Source organism: Phacochoerus africanus, chromosome 3 (assembly GCF_016906955.1).
Source record: "Phacochoerus africanus isolate WHEZ1 chromosome 3, ROS_Pafr_v1, whole genome shotgun sequence".
Lineage (NCBI taxonomy): Eukaryota > Metazoa > Chordata > Mammalia > Artiodactyla > Suidae > Phacochoerus > Phacochoerus africanus.
In genome coordinates, this window is record NC_062546.1 from 3200432 (window position 1) to 3220333 (window position 19902).

The 19902-nt window shown below is 38.8% G+C and overlaps 1 protein-coding gene across 1 annotated transcript in view; it reads left to right on the forward strand.

The window, feature by feature from the left end:
- SYCP2 (synaptonemal complex protein 2) overlaps window positions 1-19902 on the forward strand; it is a 78110-nt gene that overhangs the window by 17161 nt on the left and 41047 nt on the right. Inside the window, exons 13-14 of the mRNA XM_047770539.1 lie at window positions 8362-8422; window positions 18886-19034. Of these exons, the coding sequence (XP_047626495.1) occupies window positions 8362-8422; window positions 18886-19034 (210 nt within the window). The remainder of the gene's footprint in view (window positions 1-8361; window positions 8423-18885; window positions 19035-19902) is intronic.

Sequence of the window (19902 nt, forward strand, 5' to 3'; positions counted from 1 at the left end):
GTTTAGTCTCCATGTAGTTAATTTTGTCTCATTTCTTTGCTTGTGGTTGATTTCTACTCTCATGCCATTGTGGTCAGAGAAGATACTTGAAATAATTTCTATACTCTTAAATTTGTTAAGGTTAGCTTTGTGCCCCAATATGTGATCCATCCTTGAGAATGTTCCATGTGCACTTGAGAAGAATGTATATTCTGGTTTTTTTGGATGTAATGTCCTGAAAATGTCAAATAAGTCTAATTTTTCTATTGTGTCATTTAGGATCTCTTTTGCCTTATTGATTTTCTGTCTAGAGGATCTGTCCATTGATGTGAGTGGGGTGTTAAAGTCTCCTACTATGATTGCATTCCCATCAATTTTTCCTTTTATGTCTGTTAGTATTTGTTGTAGGTGTCTGGGTGCTCCTATATTAAGGGCATATGTATTGATGATTGTAATATTCTCTTCTTGAATGGATCCTTTTACCATTAAATAGTGTCCTCCTTTGTCTTTCTTTATGGCCCTCATTTGAAAGTCTGTTTTGTCTGATAAGGGTATTGCAACTCCTGCTTTCCTGTCTTGTCCATTGGCATGAAATATCTTTTCCCATCCCCTCACTTTCAGTCTATATGTGTCGTTTGCCCTAAGAAGAGTCTCTTGTAGACAGCAGATTGTAGGTTTTTGCTTTTTTATCCAATCTGCCACACTATGTCCTTTGATTGGAGCATTCAGTCCATTGACATTTAAGGTAATTATTGATATGTATTTGTTGCCATTTTAAACCTTGTTTTCCAGTTGAGTCTATATTTCTCTTTTCTTCCATTCTTTTTTTGGTTGGATGGTTTCTGTTTATTTTATGCTTGAGTACTTTTCTTTTTAGTTTTTTTGAATGTAGTGTTTGGTTTTGATTTGTGGTTGCCCTGTTTTTTAAGTATGTTAATCCTTTCCTGTATCTGCTTGCTTTAGCCTGATAGTCATGTAGGCTTAAACACATTATTAAAAAAAAAAAAAAAAGAATATATTTTCTTACTTTCCTTCCCCATATTCTATGATTTTGAAGTCTTTTTTCTTACTTTCCTTCCCCACATTCTATGATTTTGAAGTCTTTTTCTTTTTTTAAACATCTTCATGTTTAGATTTGTATGATGGCTTATTTAAATGATTGCTTTCCAATTGTGGTTTCCTCCATCCTATTTCTTCTTAATTCTTTTTTTTATTTAGAGAAACTCTTTCAGTATTTCTTTTAGAATGCATTTAGTATTGCTGTACTCTTTTAGCTTTTGTTTGTTGGAGAAATTGTTTATTTCTCTTTCTGTTTTAAATGATATTCTTGCTGGATAGAGTATTCTAGGCTGCAAATCTTTTCCTTTCAGAACTTTAAATATATCTTGTCACTCCCTTCTGACATGTAGTGTTTCTGTAGAGAAATCAGCTGATAGCACTGTGGAGGTTCCCTTATAGTTAACACTTAGTTTTTCTCTTGCTGCCTTTAGAATCCTCTTTTAGTCTTTAACTTTTGCCGTTTTTATTATAATGTGTCTTGGTATGGGCTTGTTTGGGTTCAACTTGTTTGGAGCCCTCTGTGCTTCCTGTGTCTTGATATCAGTTTCCTTTATATTTGGAACGTTTTCAGCCATAATTTCTTCAAATATATTTTCAATCCCCTTTTCTTTTTCTTCTCCTTCTGGAATTTCTATTATGTGTAGATTGGCCCACTTTATATTTTCCCATAGATCCCTTATATTGCTTTTGTGTTTTTTCATTTGGCTTGTTGTCTGCTGTCCTGATTGGATGATTTCCATTATTCTATCTTCCAAGTCACTAATTTGTTCCTCTGCATTATTCATTTTGCTCTTTAGTGCCTTTAGCTCAGTTTGTGTCTCTGCAGATGAATTTTCTAATTTTTTATGTTCCTCCTTTTATTTTCTAGTTCTTTTCTAAAGGAATCTACATTACTGTTTATCTCTGCTCTTAATTCGTTGATATTCAGCCTTAATTCCTTCAGTATTTTCACTGTCTCCCTTTTGGACTAAATGTCTTTCAGACTGCAGAAGTCCGTTTCATTTTTTGCTACTTCAGGTGAATTGTCCTGTTCCTTTAACTGGGAATGGTTTCTGAGCTTCTACATCTTGCTTAAGTTTTTCTTTTTCTGTGGGTTTAGGGAAGCCAAACTGTAGTGTTGGGGGCTACTTCTATGCAAGAGCACCCCTTTGTATTTTGTGGGGGGTTACTATTTATTTTTGGTGTGGGAGTTTGGATATTTGCTGTCTTTTTCTTTGGTGTGAGCAGGCTATTACTCCCGGGGTGCTGAGTGTGTTTCCAGGGAGAAAGAGGCAATGGGTAGGGCTCATAGTCAGTGCCTGGTTGCTGGGCTCTTAACAGCAGCAAGGACCTGCAGGAAGGTGCCACTGGCTACTCCTAGTTGCAGGGCCCTGGGAAGTGGGAATGAGCCTTATGCAGATTGACAGGGTGCCCAGAGCATTTGGCAGTGGCAGCAGCAGGGTGTGTGAGTTCCCAGGAGAATGAGAGCCACAACAGCTAGTGTTCATTTGCAAAGCCTTCCTCTGAGGTGATTGGAGCCACAAGTGGTGCCTGTTCACAGACCCCCTGCTGGTAGCATGCCAACCTCTAGAATCAGTGATAACTGTGGTGGCTTGCCCCCGCCACCTGTAGACCATGAAAGAAGCACTCTGTCTCACTTAGCCCACACAGGAGGTGCTGCACAGGCTGCTCCTAGCTGCAGAATCCTGGGAAGTGACAGAGATCAAGTGTGTGGGCACTGCCTGGAATGTTTGGCAGTGGCAACAGCAGGGCTGGTGTGCTTCCAGAGGTGTGAGAGCAACAACAGGTGCTGTTTGGTCACAGTGCCCTCCTCTGTGGTGCCTTGAGGTGATTGGGGCCGCAAATGGGTGCGTATTCATGGACCTCTAGTGTTGGTGGGCCACAGCCACCTCTGGAGTCAGTGATAACTGTGGTGATTTGCCCCCGCCACCTGTAGACCATGCAAGAAGCACCTCGTCCCACTTAGGCCATGCAGGAGGTGCTGCACCAACTGCTCCTAGTTGTAGGGTCTTGGGAAGGGACAGTGATCAAGCATCTGCACACCACCCAGAGTGCTTGGCAGTGGCAGCTGCAGGGCTGGTGTGTTCCCAGGGGCCTGAGAGCAACAATGTGTGGTGTGTGGTTGCAGTGCCCTCTTTTTTTTTTTTCCTTTTGGCCAACCCCTGAGATGACTGGACTGCAAGCAGAGCCAACTTGCTGGCCCCCAGTGGTGGCAGGCCACACCTCCCTCCGGCCTCTGAGAAGACCATCGCAATTTGTCCATGCCTCCTGTAGATAACACAAGAGGCACCACATTGCACTTAGCCCAGCACTACCCTCAGCCCACACAAGAGGTGCCTGGCCACCCACAGCCTGGACAAGAAGCGCCCAATCTCCTGTAGCCTGAGCAAGTGGCTTCTCGCCCCCCGTAGCCTGCACCACGGCGGCCCTGCCCTCTGAGAGCATGCGGGCACATGCTCAGGCCCAAGGAGACTCCTCTGACGCTCCGCCCCTCCTCCTCTCACCCTCCTCAACAGTGGAGCCTTGCTTCCCCTGCAGACCCAGCTCTTCTCCTGGGTTCCCTCCCCTGTGGCGTTCCACTCCCCAGCCTGTAGCACACTGCTCCCCTGTCTGTAGTGCACCACTCCTTAGCCCCTCAGGCTGTCCCCCACACAGCCAGCCTAGTCCTCTCCCCCGGAGCCTGAGTCTCAGTGCCCAGCCCCCACCCGAGTGTCTCAGGCTGTGGTGTCCGGGCTGGTGGTTCAGATGATCTCTGTGGCTCTCACTCTACTTTGACCTCCTTAGTCCAGCTGCTCTGCTTTTCTTGGTGACTTTGAGGTCCCTCTGTCTAAGCTGATCCTCCTGGTCAGTTAGGTGGCTTCCCAGGATGTGGGTTCCTTTTCTCTTTCACAGCTCCCTTTCAGGACTGCTGGTCCTGTCTGATTCCTTTTTTTGCTCTCTCTTTTTTCCTTTTGTTCTACCCAGTTATGTCAAGAGTTTCTCGCCCTTCTTGAAGGTTTTAAGTTCTTCTGCCAGCATTCAGTAGATGTTCTGTGCGAGTCATTTTACATGTAGATGTGTTTTCTTGATGTGTTTTGAGAGAAGGTGAGCAAGATGTCTTACTCCTCTGCCATCTGATCTGCCTCTAGAAGTGAATTTTAGATCTTTTGTTTCTGTGCTATGTCTTTGCTGTGTTTAAACCTTCCAACCAAGTGGTATGTCTTCTACTGACCTCTTTTTAATCTGAGGAAAATTCTTGAATCATTGTTTCCAAATAGCTGGCACTTAGTATTTGCTACATTCGCATACTTGTAGTCACTTTGACAAGATCTGAGCGGGAATTGATCTGCATTTACTAACCTAATTGTGGCTGCTGATAATATAAAGAGGCTTTTTACGCTTTTTTTTTTTTTTTTTTTGTCTGTCTCTTCTAAAATCCTGCTTTTTGTTCCAGGTAAACTCTGTAGACAAACATGAGCCAAATGCCTTTTAGGATTTCCACATTCCTTTCTTTTTATTTTAACATGCCTTCTTAGAATGCTTACTGAAAATTGGATTCCAAAAACTAGCACCACTACTCAGGGATACCTATGCTTTTCATTAGTGTGTTAATCTCTGCAGGGTTTGTAGGAGTATTGTTAACTGGATTTTCTTTAGGAACTGGATTTTATTTTGGGAGAAGAGGATAGAATAGGATTGATGTGGTTTCTGACTTCACTTGCTTGGTCTAATGGAAGATTCAGACCAGAAAATAATTATAGTATTATACGTGACAGGGATAGAATAAAATGCATTTTTAAGTATTAAATGCCTTCTGTGTTCCAGACACTGGTCTAGAGGTGCTGAGAGACTCTTCTTCCCACAGTTATAGTTAGACTCCTCTCTCCCCTGGATTTCTGGAGCAGCAGTACATTCTTCCTGTCCTCTCTTTCTCCCCTAGATGCTATGCTCCAATATTGTGACTGCCTAAGACCCTTCCGTTGTCTCTCTAACATGGTGTGTGATGGCTTTTATCACCTGGCCCTGGTTGTTTCGCTCATACGCTCAGAGTGTTCTCTATGTTTACTATGTTCTAGCCACATTCTAGATCATGCTTATTTCAGGTCTTTCTGTTTGCTGGTTCTTCTGCCTATGGACCTCCAGATCTTTGCATCTTAGTTCCTTCCCATTTAGATTTCAGCATAAATATTACCTCCTTATAGAGGTATTCTGTGATAACTCAGTATAAAGTAGCCTTCCAGCCATATCATATCACATTGTCCTGTTTTATTTCCTTTCTAGTAGATATTGCTATTTAAAATCCTTTGGTTTATTTAGGATTTTTTTGCCCATTTTCCCCTCATAGAACATAAGATTTATTAAATTGGGGACTTGTCTTTTTCTCACTCAAGGGCTCATATATTTTAATAATGAGTAGATAGAATACTCAAAGAACTGAAGGATACGTAATATGGTTAGTGCATAGAATTCAAGGGAGATTGGCAAGAAATAAGGCAGTGTGGAGCCAAAGAAGGGTTATAGGTAGGACATAACATCAGTTCAACAAATATTTAGTAAGAGCTTACTATGTGCCAGATAATTCGCTAGGCACTGAGGATCACATCTGTATAAAAGATTCCCCTCGTGGGGAGAAAAGGTTTAAAAGGGACAAGACCAGAGGCAGTTAGGAGACTTTTGTAGTAATCCAGGTGAGAGAAATTGTGGTGGCATAGTCTTGGAAAGTGACATTGAGAAAGGATGGAAATGGTTGGATTCCAGAAAAACTTGAGAGGAAGAATTAAGTAGACATGGTATTTATTTATAATAAAAAGAAGAAGGATTAATGAAAGTTGGTAACTGGTTGGATGGAGATGCTGTCACAGGATGATAATTTCTGTATGAGAAAGATGAGTTCAGCCTTGAGTGTTTTGATTTGGAGGTGCTTGTAGGATATTCAGCTGAAGACCTGTTGTAGGCAGTTGGATATATTGGTGTGAAGTTCAGGGTAGACTACCTGAGCCATCGGTGGAGATTTAGAAGCTCTCCATATTTAGATGATAAATAAAAGCATGGGACTTAAGGAGTGTCTAGATAAGAGAACTGAGAAGAACACAAATTTATACAGGATAGGTAGAAGGGACTCTAGCCTGAAGGGCACTTGACGAACCGGCTAAAAAAGAACATATTAAAAAGGTATCAACTTATAAAAGGCAAAGGAAGAGTTATATTTATCCAGTAATAAATGTTACTGGATAATCATAAAACTGTGTTTTAGGGGAGGAAATGATCATTACTGTCAAAACAAGTGTTAAATAAAAACTGGTGATCTGTGAAAGAGCAGTTTCACTAAGTATTGGAATTAGGCTGTCTTGAAAAGTTGAACTATTTGTAGAGAAAGTAAAGACAAATTAAGGGGAAGAACATAGAAGGAGCTAAAGCGAGGTATGGATTCAAGGGAGGGGTTTTTAAATTGATGGCTGGGGTGAGAGATTGAATAAAAAATTGAGGTCAAGAGGAAGAGAGTGTAATGGAGGGAGAGTAGGGGGTGAAGACGAAACAAGTGGGCACAATATATTGGTAAGTGGTTTTGGGGGGGGTTGTTGGTTTGGTTTGGTTTGGTTTTTTCTGTGCCCTGTGGCATATGGAGTTCCCAGGCCAGGGATCAGATCTGAGTTGCACTTGTGACCTAAGCCGCAGCTAAGGTAATGCAGGATCCTTACCCCACTGTGCCTGGGCTGGGAATAGAACCTGCATCCCAGAGCTCCCAAGGGAGCTCCCAAGGGAGCTCCCAAGATACCACCAATCCCGTTGCACCACAGCAAGAACTCCTATTGGTAACTGTTGGAACTATTACCCTATTGGTAATATGAGTAAGGGCATAGTTTGAATTCGTTATACTATGATTTCTATTTTTAAAAGCATGTTTGAAAATTTATATAATGTAGACATTTTTTTTAAAAAAGGAAGGCTTTAAACCAGGTGTCTCCATATATGAAGAAGAGTCTCTTCGAAGTTCGTGGTATGTATGCCAGCTCATGTGTGCCATTAAGGAGCAAGGTTTTACAACAGAGAAATAAGAAACTGCTCAAAGCACTGGGGAGAGAAGAGGATACCAACCCTTTCCTCCTGACCCTGAGGCTTTGAGGTCTGGGAGAGTTAGCACCTTAGCTGGAGGCTGCCATTATAATGGTAATGGTGCCCTCAGAGTACAGGGAAGAGGTGGAGGATTTAGTGGAATTTCTGTAGGATGAGTGTTCCTTAAATAGCTAAAGAATTGGATCTATTTTCCTCATAAGGTTCCTGGAAGGCTTTAGATCCCATCTTTTAAGAATGGTTCTAATTGTTACTATGAGATTTTTAGGTGAATTCATATTATTTTATTCATTTATACAGATGTTCAAGGAAAATACTCGGGAGGGAAAAACATTTTAGGTTATTATTGATATGCATTCAATGTTTGTATCTAAGGACATAACACAGAGCCCACTCACAGGCCCCGGTGGTGATTAATGCATGGAAATTGGAGGATGACTATGGTTTCACAAAACATTGCAGAGGACAAATGACAAGATTTGGTAATTTTTTTTTCTTTTTAGGGCCACACCCATGGCATATGGAAGTTCCCAGGCCAGGGGTTGAATTGGAGCTATAGCTACCAGCCACAGCAACATGGGATCCAAGCTTCCTCTGTGACCTTCACCACAGCTCATGGCATTGCTGGATCCCTGACCCCTGAGTGAGGCCAGGGATCAAACCCAAGTCCTCATTGATACTAGTAGGGTTTGTTTCTGCTGTGTCACAAAGGGAACTCTAGGATTTGGTAATTTTTTTTAAAAGTATACTCTAATAAATATTAATGGATAATCATTCTTTTTTTGATCAAGAATAGGAATTTAGAATTTCCTTCCTGGCTCAACAGTTAAAGAACCCGACTGGGATCCATGAGGACTCGGGTTTAATCCCTGGCCTTGCTCAGTGGTTTAAGGATCTGGTGTTGCTATGACCTATGGTGTAGGTTGCAGACGTGGCTCGGATCTGGTGTTGCTGTGGCTCTGGCGTAGGCCAGCAGCTGTAGCTCCGATTTGACCCCTAGCCTGGGAACTTTGATATGCCACAGGTGTGGCCCAAAAAAAGAGTTATAATTCAAAAAAGTAATCAGTACTGTCATTTACCTTTAAGAATTAACAAATATTAAATGTGACAAGTATAATGTGTAATCAATTGATGTAGCAAGAAATGTGTTACTTAGTTATACTTAGTAAAAAAACAAAACAAAACACCTTTATTGTTTGTATATGAAGTTTAAAGGAGCTTTAAAGCAGGAAAAAAAATTATTTTTTACCAAAATCTATTTTTAAATTTAAGGATCATCAGTGGGAAGCAGTCACTGTGCCTGAGGAAAAAGTGCAAATATACAGCATAGAAGGTATTAAACTTATTTTCTATAATTGTCTTCTTGATTCTTATTACATGGAGTATAAGTTGCATACTGTGTGGAAAACCACATAGTCTAATAAAAGCAAAATCAGCATTTTCGCATGTTTGCATTCATAAATTTGATAGTCAAATATCATCAAATTCCCTTACCCCGCATTTCCCCGCAATACCTTGTATTTATTTCCTTCTCTATCTAATCTAAAGCCATGATCAATGTGTCAGTGTGTTCAAGGCTCTTGCCCTTGTATCGTATTTGTTTGATTAGGTCCAAACATTTACTCTTTCTCCACTCCTATAACTGGAGTTGTGTAACACTAGTTGGCAGAAGTCATATAACTTGGAGAACTGGTACCAACACAAATTCAGATATCAAGACATATTTTAATTATTTCAGTGGGCATATAATGGTATCATAATAGGTTTTATTTGCATTTTCCTAATAACCAGTGATGTTGAGAACTTTTTCATGTGCTTAATGGCTATTCATGTATCTTCCCTATGAGGTATCTGCTCAAATATTTTGGCCATTTTTTAATTGGACTATTTTTTTATTGACTTTTTGACTTCTTACATACACTGGGTACTAATCCTTTAGCATATATGTGTTCTTTGAGTATTTTCTCCCAATCTGTATCTGTCTTACATATTCATTTTCCCAGGGGTGTCTTTTTTTTTTTTTTTGGCTTTTTAGGGCCACACCCATGGCATTATGGAAGTTGCCAGGCTAGAGGTTGAATTGGAGCTACAACTGCCGGCCTACCCCACACCCACAGCAACGTGGGATCTGAGCCAAATCTACGACCTACACCACAGCTCACAGCATCGCCAGATCCTGGACCCAGTGAGCAAGGCCAGGGATCAAACCCACATCTTCTTGGATACTAGTCAGATTCATTACCTCTGTGCCAAAACAGGAACTCTGCCAGTAGTGTCTTTAATGAGCAGAAGTTTTTAAACTTGAAGTTTATATGATCTATTTTCTTTCATGGTTATTGCTTCGTGTGTCCTAACATATTTTTGCCTAACTACCAAGTCACAAAGATGTTCTCCTGGTTTTTTTTTTTTTAGGACTTTTATCTATCTCAAATTAATATTTGGTTATGGTATGGCACAGAAGTTTAGGTTCATTTTTTCATATGAATATACAATTATTCCAGGACTATTTGACAAAAAGGTTTTCCTTTTCCCACTGGATTTCTCGTTCCTTTATTGAAAATCGAATGACTGATTCAGGTTCAGGTCTTGTTCCTGTACTCCATTCCATTGATCCATTTGCCATTCCCTATGCTTGTTTATTACCGTAGATTCATAGTGAGTCTCAAAGTCAGCTAGTGTAAGTCTTCTAACATTGTGGGTGTTTTTCAAGACAGTTTTGGAAATTCTAGACCTTTTGAATTGCCACTTAAATTTTAGAATTGGCTTATCAGTTGCTACACATTACCAGCTAGAATTGTGACAGGGTTTGTGGTTTGATATAGGGAGAAATAACATAACAATCGTATTTCAATTCATGAACATGGTATACATTTTTCCATTTATTTAAGTCTTTAATTTCTCTCAACAGTGTTTTGTAGTTTCCAGTGTAGAGGTCATATACATCCTTTGATGAACTTCTTCCTAAGTCTTCAATCTTGCCTTAAATGTTTGTAAATAGAATTGACTTTAAGTTCATTTTCCAAATATTTTTTACTGGTATATAAAAATACGGTTGAATTTGAAGTACTTAGCTTGTTTCCTATGATCTTGCCAAAATCTCTGTTTAGTTCTAGTACTTGCAGTGTAGATTCCTGAGGGTGGTCTAGGGATCGTCATGGTATCTGCAAGTAGAGCTTGGTTTTACTTCCTACTTTCTGACCCTTATGCCCTTCCTTAACTAACTTCCTTCTTCGTCTTTGTTTCTTTCCTTCCTTTCTCCCTCCCTCCTGCTATTCTTTTCTCCCTTTATTCCTTCCTTCCTCCGTTCCTTTATTCCTCCATTTGACTTAGTACAATGGCTAGAACCTCCAGTTTAGTACTGATTAGAAATGGTCAAAGTGGTCATTGTTTCCTAGTTCTCATGATCTTTGCTTAGGGAAGAAAATTGATACTTGACTGTTAAGCATGATGTTGGATAAAGGTCTTTCGAAGATATATTTCATCAGGTTGAGGGAGTGGGTAAGTCTTCACGTGTGTAGACACACATGCAGTCTTCATTGCAATCAAGTAATAAAAATACATTCCCTCCAAATGTTGAGGTTCCTTTTAATCTATCCATCTCCTACCCCATCCCCAGGCAATCACTAATATTTTCTCTACTATGAATTAGTTTATATTTTTTAGAATTTATATAATTGAAAAAATACAGCATATAGGAATTATTGACTATTTTCTTTCAGTAATGTATTTATCTAGCTAGAAAACTAATAGGTAGTTTTTTTTTTTTTTTTTTAGACTCAGCAGTATTACATATATCAATGGTTTATTCCTCTTCATTGCTGGGTGGTGTTCCATTGTATGAATATACTTGAATTTACTTATTCACCAGTTGATGGGTATATGGAATGTTCTCAGTTTTTAGGTATTAAAAAATGTTGCTGCGAATATTTATGTTATTATCTATGTGGATATGTTTTTGTTTCTCTTAGATAAATACTAAGGAGTATAGTGACTGTGCCATAGCTTAGCTATATGTTACCTATTTCAGAAACTTCCAAACTGTTGTCCAAAATGGTTTTACCATTTTACATTTTTACCACCAGTGTATAAGAGTTCTGGTTGTTCCACGTCCTTGCCAACAAGTCTTGTGGTCATTCTTGCCTAACTTACCTGCTTGTACTGTCCTGAACCTTCAGTACAGTGTTGAATAGAAGTCATGAGAGCAGACATCTTTGCCTGGTATCCGATGTTAGGGAGGAAAGCAGTTGTTTTTTCCAACATGAAATATTTATGATGACAGTTTTTCATATATGCCCTCTATCAGATTGAGGAAATTCTCTTTTATTTGTAATTTGCGGATGAGAGCCTTCCTTGATCATTAACAGTGCTGGGTTTGGGAAGAGGCTTTTTCTGCATCTATTAATAATGATATATATTTTTCCTTATTTAGTTCCTTAATAGAAATACATTGATTTTCAAATGTTAATCAACTTTGCTTTCCTGGGATAAACACCACTTGGTTGTGATAGATTAATCTTTTATACATTGCCGAGACCAGCTCAGCAGGTGAGGGCTGAAGAACAGGTGCTGTGAAACTTAAGGAAAAAGTTAACATAAAACAAGACACAGAGACGTTTATCTTAATTGTGGAAATTGGGGGACTCACGGTCTCAGGGACTAAGAGCGCCGCCTCAAGAAACCATACTGCTCTCTAGGATTATGTCAAGTGAGGAGGGGGTTGTAGGTGCAGGATATAGTTCTTCTATTATTTTAAAAGTCACATATCTGGTAGCTGGTTAAGCTTTTATTCTGCCCTTTAGGCATTTAACAATCATGAGCATTGAGGAAGCTTGGTGTCAGCTATCTATGCATAGCACCTAGAGAATCACCACTGTGCTTCTGCAGACAGCATGCTTAGGTTTGCACCTGGGTTCTCCTTGCTAATGCATATCCTACTAAAGACCCCTCATAAACCCCTTGGGGCCACGAGGCTCATCTTCCTCTCATTCTTTAGAGGACATACCATGCTGTGCAAATGGCTTGCCTATCTGCACAGGTCCAGCATGCCTAGACCAACACATTAAGTCCTCATTCAGCCTGACCACATGGATAACTAACTTATGCCTTCAGGTCTTTGTTCTTAAGCTTAAGTCATTTACCAGCACTGCCACTGTTTTTCAAGCAGGAATAAGGGATAAAGTAAAGCAGAACAAGATAGAATTTTCAGCATAGAAAATAGAAGCAAAGAGGCTAAGAAAATACTGTAGAAACATGTCTCCCAACAATGTATCATTGGAAATGATTTGTAAAACATAGTTAGGGAACTTGGTATTTCATGTTCTAGAAGGTCTTTTGTTTTCTTATAATGTATGTCTTTTTTTTTTTTTTTCAAGTTTCAGAGTCAAGGAATTCTTAGCCTTATAGAATTAATTGGCAAGTAATCCATAGTCTTTAATTTTTCTCTAAGAGTGTGTGTAAAGTTGGTATTGTATCTTCTGTAAGTGCTTGGTAGTATTTACCAAATGAAGCAATGTGGGCTCAGACTTTTACTTTTCTTTGCTGAAGGCTCTTAACTACAAATTCAGTTTATTTAATAGATAAATGGTTTTTCAGGTTACCTATTTTTTTTCCTTGAGTAAACTTTGGTAATCTTTTTCTTTCAAGAAATCTATCCATTTCATCCATGTTGTCAAATTTATTGGAATAAAGTGGTTTATAATGGCCCCTTATTATCTTTTTACTGTCTGTAGATTCTGTAGTGTTGGCCTCCTGTCTTAGCTACTTTTCCTAGTCAGTTTGATGAGAGGTATACCAAATTTATTGATATTTTCAAAGAACCAGCCTTTGGTTTCACTGATTGTTCTCTATTTTTGTTTTCCTATTTTCAATTTAATTGATCTGTATTCTTAATGTTTGTTATTTCTTTTCTTCAGCTTACTTTAGTTTTAATTTGCTTTCCCATTTCTAGCATTTCAGGTTGGAAGCGCAAGTCATTGATCTGAGACACCCCCCCCCCCCCCCCGTCTTTTTAAGGCCACACCCATGGCATATGGAAGTTCCTAGGCTAGGGGTCGAATTGGAGTTGTGGCTGCCGGCCTACAGCCACAGAAACTCCAGATCTGAGCCGCATCTGTTACCTACACCACAGCTCATGGCAACCCCACATCCTTAACCCACTGCACAAGGCCAGGGATTGAAACTGCATCCTCATGGATGGTGGTTGTATTCATTTCTGCTGAGCCATGATGGGAACTCCTTTTTTTTCCTTGTCTAATGTAGCCTTTTAGCGCTTTAGATTCTCCCCCTAAGTACTCTCCCTTAGCAGCATCCTACAAATTACAGTGTGTTGTGTTTCCATTTTCATTAACTTGATTCTTCTTAAATTTCTCTCTTGATTTCTTCCTTGACACACAGATTTATTTAAAAGTATTTAATTTCTACATGCTTGGGATTTCAGGGATATCTTCCTGTTACTAATTTCTAACTTAATTTTATTGTTATCAAAGAGTATGTTGTATGATTTGAGAATCCTTTTAAATATACTGATGCTTATTTTATGACCCAGAATATAATTTGTCCAGGTAATTGGTTTGTGTGCGCTTGAAAGGAATGTGTATTCTGCTGTTGGGTTGAGGGTTGGGTCAGGAGTGTTGTTAGAGTCATGTATCTTCCCAGATTGTTTACCTACTTGTTCTATCAGTTATTGAGAGAGGGGTATTAAGTCACCACTGTAATTGTGATTTTTTCCTATTCTTTTCAGTTTTATCATTTTTTACTTCAGACGTTTTGAATTTCTATTATTAGTCGTATAAACCTTTAGTGGTATTTTCTTCATAAATTGACCCCTTTATCTTTATGAAATGACTGTTTTTCCTATGGCGATATTCTTTGCTCTGTAATACACTTTATGTAGTATTTACATACTCTTTCAGGATTTCTGTTGATTAATTATAGCATGACAAAACTTTTCGTTGTTTTTAAGTCATTTGTGTCTGTATATTTAAAGCAGATTTCTTATAGTCATCATATACTGGGTGTTGTTTTTTAAATATAATTTGACAGTCTCGGCCTTGTAATTGTGGTTTTTATTGTGACTATTAATCTACTTTAAATTTATCATCTGGCTTTTGTTTTTTTCTACCTGCTGTTCCATCTGCCATTTTTTTTATTTTTCTCTTTTTCTTTTTTCTTTTTTTTTTTTTTTTAACAGCTACACCTGTAGCATATGCAAGTTCCCAGGCTAGGGGTAGAACTGGAACTGCAGCTGAGGCCTACAACACCAGATCGCAGTGACATCTGCCACCTATACCACAGCTTGAGGCAACACCAGATCCTTAACCTACTGAATGAGGCCAGGGATCAAACCCACATCCTCACAAAGACAATGTCAGGTCCTTAACTCATTGAGCCACAATGGGAAGTCCCATCTTTTTCTTCTTTTGTATTAGTTCATTTTCAGTGGTTTCATTGCATTTCTTTTGTTGGCTTTATTCTCACTTTTTTAGTGGTTGATTTAGGGTTTATTTTATACATATTTAATTCAATAGTGTGTACAAATAATATTATACCTCTTTATGAATAGTATAAGAACCTAATAGTAACAATAATATATTCCACTTTGATTTCCTGACCTTTGTGGCATTGCTGCCAATAGTACTAAAAATTATTTTTGTCTCTGCATGTGTCAAAGACTTCATAATATGCTGTAATAATATTTTTCTTTATGCAGCCAGTTAGCTTTTAAAGAGATTTTTTAAGTGTTTTATATTTACCATTTCCAGTGTTGTGGCTTCATTTATATAGACCCAGATTTTCATCTGGTACTATTTTTCTTCTGCCTGAGTTACTTCTCCAATATTTCTTTTAATGCAAATATTCTGGTAATGAGTTCTTGCATCTTTTTCATGTCATAAAATTGTTAGCTTGTCTTTATTTTTGAAAAGTGTTTTTGATACATATAGAATTCTAGATTGCCTATTTTTCTTTCAGTTTAAAGATTTTACTCTATTGTCTCTTTGTTTGCATTATTTCTGATGAGAAGTCTCTCGTTTTCACATTTGCTCCTTTTTATTAAAAGTCTTTTTTCCCCGGCTGCTTTTAAAATTTTTCTGCTCGTTAGTATGATTATGGTGCTTTTAGTATAATTTTCTTCATGTTGTTTGTTCTTGGGGTTCGTTGAACTTCTTGCTTCTACAGGTTTTTTTGTTTGTTTGTTTATTTTTTTTATGACTGCACCGGCAGTATATGAAAGTTCCTGGGGCCAGGGATTGAATCTGAGCCGCAGCTAGGCAGTGCTGGATTCTTTAACCTACTGTATTGGGCCAGGGATCAAACCTGCACCTCTGTAGCCTCTGTAGACTCTTAACCCACTACACCATGGCGGGTACTCCACTTCGAAAGTTTTTATTCATTGTTCTTGAGATTTTTTTCTGCTCTTTTTTTTCTCCTCCCCTCTGGAGGCTCTGATTACACATGTGAAGTTCTCCCACAACTCACTGATTCTCTGGGTTCTCCACCCTACACCCTATACTTTTATTTCCACTCTCTTTTCATTTGAATAGTTTTATATTGCTGTGTTTTACTGCTAATTAATATTTTCTTCTGTAGGGCCTAATCTGCTTCTAATCCTATCCTATGCAATGATTATCTCAGGCATTATATTTTTCATCTCTGGGAATTTGATTTAGGTCTTTTTTTAAAGCTAAATTATTAATTTTAGAATAGTTTTTTATTATAAAAACTTGATAAAATAGTACATAAAGTTTCCATATACATCCTTACTCAGTTTCTCTTATTTTTATTGTGGTAAAAATCATATAAAATTTACCATCTTAACCATTTTTAAGTATATAGTTCAATAGTGTTAAATATGTATTCACATTATTGTGAAATAGAACTTTTGTCATCTTGAGAATTTGAAACTCTATGCTCATTAAGCAGTGCCCCTTGCCCCCTTCTACTCAGCCTCTGGTAACTACCATTCTAGCTTTTCTTCTCTGAAATTGACTATTTCAAGTGGGTCCTCTCCTGTGGTTTATTTCTTTTTCCATTCATAGCCATTTTTGAGATAACAGTTTTTATTAACTCTTTACTTCTGTTACTCATTCCTGTTCTACATTCTGTTTTACCTTGCACTCCTCCAAAATTTCCACTGAAATTTCAGATGTCAAGATAATAGTTGACTCTTTTGTATTAACATCAGTACACACACCTCAATTGTTGGGATTTGTTTATTTGTTTGTTTGTTTTTGTCTTTTTGCCATTTCTTGGGCTGCTCCCGCAGCATATGGAAGTCCTCAGCTAGGGGTCCAGTCACAGCTGTAGCCACTGGCCTATGCCAGAGCCACAGCAACGCAGGATCTGAGCCACATCTGCAACCCACACCACAGCTCATGGCAATGCCAGATCTCCAACCCACTGAGCAAGGCCAGGGATCGAACCTGCAATTCCATGGTTCCTAGTTGGATTCGTTAACCACTGAGCCACAATGGGAACTCCAAACACTTGAGTTCTTATACTAACCCTAGGTAGTACACTCCAGACTCCATAGGGACAGGGTCTCCTGTGTTCAGGACCCTTCCAGACCTTGCACTCTCCTCTCTCCATCTGACCATTCATTTGTACCCTTTGTAATAAAGGAGTGTTCTAGTCTGTGTGGAGTATGTGAGATCTGAATTTTTACATGACTGAAACTCATGGAAGTTAAAAAAAAAAAGTATAGAGTATTTCTAGTGAAAAAGAATGTCTACAGTTGCAGATTATGGGAATGGGAAGCAGCAGCTTGCTAGAGTGTGGTTAGACTTTTTTGTTTGTTTTCTGTTTTTGCATTTTAGGGCCACGCCTGTCACATATGGAGGTTCCCAGGCTAGGGGTCTAATCTAAGCTACAGCTGCCAGCCTACACCACAGCCACAGCAACACCAGATCTGAGCCACATCTGCGACCTATACCACAGCTCATGGCAACACCGGATCCTTAACCCACTGAGCGAGGCCAGGGATTGAACCCGCAGCCTCATGGTTCTTAGTCAGATTTGTTTCCGCTGTGCCACGACGGGAACTCCCTGGTGAGACTTTTTTATGTTCATTTATAGTAATGTATAAAATAAAGGCTGCACACACAATTTTTTTTTTGTCTTTTTGCCAGTTTCTTGGGCCGCTCTCGCGGCATATGGAGGTCGCCAGGCTAGGGGTCGAATCGGAGCTGTAGCTGCTGGCCTACGCCAGAGCCACAGCAACGCAGGATCCGAGCCACGTCTGCAACCTACACCACAGCTCACGGCAACACTGGATCCTCAACCCACTGAGCAAGGCCAGGGATCGAACCCTCAACATCATGGTTCCTAGTCAGATTCGTTAACCACTGAGCCACGACGGGAACTCCACACACACAATTTTTAAGTTCTTTTTGAATGGCTTTGCAGAAGAAAGCATGTTATTATATTCATATAAGTATAGTATACTGGAATCCTACAGAAATGTCTAGGTAACATATAAAATCCATATATGTTGACATCTAAATACTTGAATTTTTTTCTCTTTTTTTCTTTAGGACCCCACCTGTAGTATATAGAAGTTCCCAGGCGAGGGGTGGATTTAGAGCTAAGCCTCTGGCCTACACCACAGCCACAGCAGCATGGGATCTGAGCTGTATCTGCAACCCACACCTCAGCTCATGGCAATGTCAGATTCTTAACTCACTGAGTGAGGCCATGGATCAAACCTGTATCCTTATGAATACTAGTCAGGTTCTTGCCCCACTGAGCCATGACAGGAACTCCTATAAATACTTGAATTTTATAGCAAGCAGCAAAATAGATCTGGCATCTCAGTAATATTGCAGCTAAAAAGCAAACCATGATATAGTCTAGGCAGTCAAAGCAAATATCAAAAATTTCAACAAATTCAGCAATAAAATATAACAAGTATCAATAAATTCTTACATAGATAGTCATTATACATGTGGAGAATAGTTTGTACAAATAGATACAAAACATTCAGCAAGGTGATAATTCTGAATTCTAATATGAGGGTCATTTAAGCAGTGAAGCAAATATTGCATTTATTTATTTTAGGGCCATACCCACAGCATATGGAATTTCCTAGACTAGGGGCCGAATCAGAGCCACAGAAATGCCAGATCTAGGCCATGTCTGTGACCTACACCACAGCTCACGGCAACGCTGGATCCTTTAACCCACTGAGCAGAACCAGGGATCGAACCCAAGTCCTCATGTATTCTAGTCAGGTTTGGTACCACTGAGCCACAATGAGAATTCCACAGTTTTCACTGGGTTGGTGATTTTATTGAGGATTAGCACTGTATCCTTCCTAGCTCACAATTTCCTGGCACTCAAGTTTTTATCAAAGGTTATTTACTCTCAATACTTCTGTAACCACTGTGGATTTAATAGAAATGTTTGAATAGGTGCTTGTGTCTAGAAATAGTTACTTACAGAATTAAAGTTATTTTCTCTTTGCCTCTTTTAAATTAAGAAAATAGTTTTCTGAGATGTGTTCAAAGAATACTTATTAAAAACCTATTATCGTCTAGAATGTATTCAGGGCTTTAGATCATTAGTTATTGTACTGACTTATAATTTAGAGATCAGGAAACTGAGACTTTGAAAAATAAACTGACTTGTTTACTTAAGTAGTACCAAAATTGATTGATTTAAATACTGTTAAATTCTACAAGTTAATTTTATGTCAGGTCACTTTAATTGGTATGCTGCATACTTTACTTATTTATGGTATACCTATAGAGTGGTGTCATAGAAATGAATATAAACTAATCAGTGTGGTTTCTTTGTATGCAGTGAGAGACTCGAAGAAGCTCCTGACTATAATTCTGAAAGATACAGTAAAAATTAGTAAACGAGAAGGGAAAGAATTGCTTTTGTATTTTGATGCATCGTTAGAGATCACTAATGTGACACAAAAAATATTTGGTGCAAACAAATACAGGGTAAGTTAAACTCTTCTTAGTAAACATTTTTTTTTTCATAATTCAGGAACCTTTCAGTTACTTGGAGCTATAAGTTTCACTGATTTTTTTTTTTTCTCCCTACAGTTCTTAAAGTAACATGTAGATTTTTAGTCCTTTAAATCTGTATTGTGGAATGGCCATCACATTGTTAGCCATGCCCTTTGAGATGCCTATTAGAAAGAATCTCAGATGGCAAAATTAGGGGCAGACACTCAAAACATTTAATGAATTTCTACCATGTGTTTAAAAAGTGAGATGAGACAAAGCCTTGTTTTCAAGATATTAAACATTGTGCAAATTAAGGAATATGCCTCAGAAGAAGTAATTAAGTGGCATATGGAATATGAAGTATAGAAGTTGAAGAAAGAGAATGCTCATTAAGAGTCAGATATGAAGGAAAGGCTGTGGAAATGGGCCTTGAAATGACCTTAAAGTTATGAATGAAATTTAGATAAGATGCTTTTCAGGATTGTGAAAGACATTATGAATCAGATATTAACTGGGAATTAAAGTGCAGTTCATGTTATGTTTGGGGAGACGTTCTGTTGACAAGCTTGGATGGTGCATGTCTTAGTTTGTTCAGGCTACTAAACAAAAATACTATAGACTGGGTGCCTTAAACAACAAATAATTTTTTTCTCAGAGTTCTGGAGGTTGGGAATCAGATCAGGATGCCAGCAGATTCAATGTCTGGTGAGGGCCCATTTCCTACTTCCTTGGTGGCCATTTTTTCACTGTGTCCTTACATGGTTCAATGGGTGAGGGAGTTTTCTGGGGTCTCTTTTATAAAGGCACCAATCCCAAGGACTCTGCCCTTACGATCTAAGCAACCCCCAAAGGCCTCCCT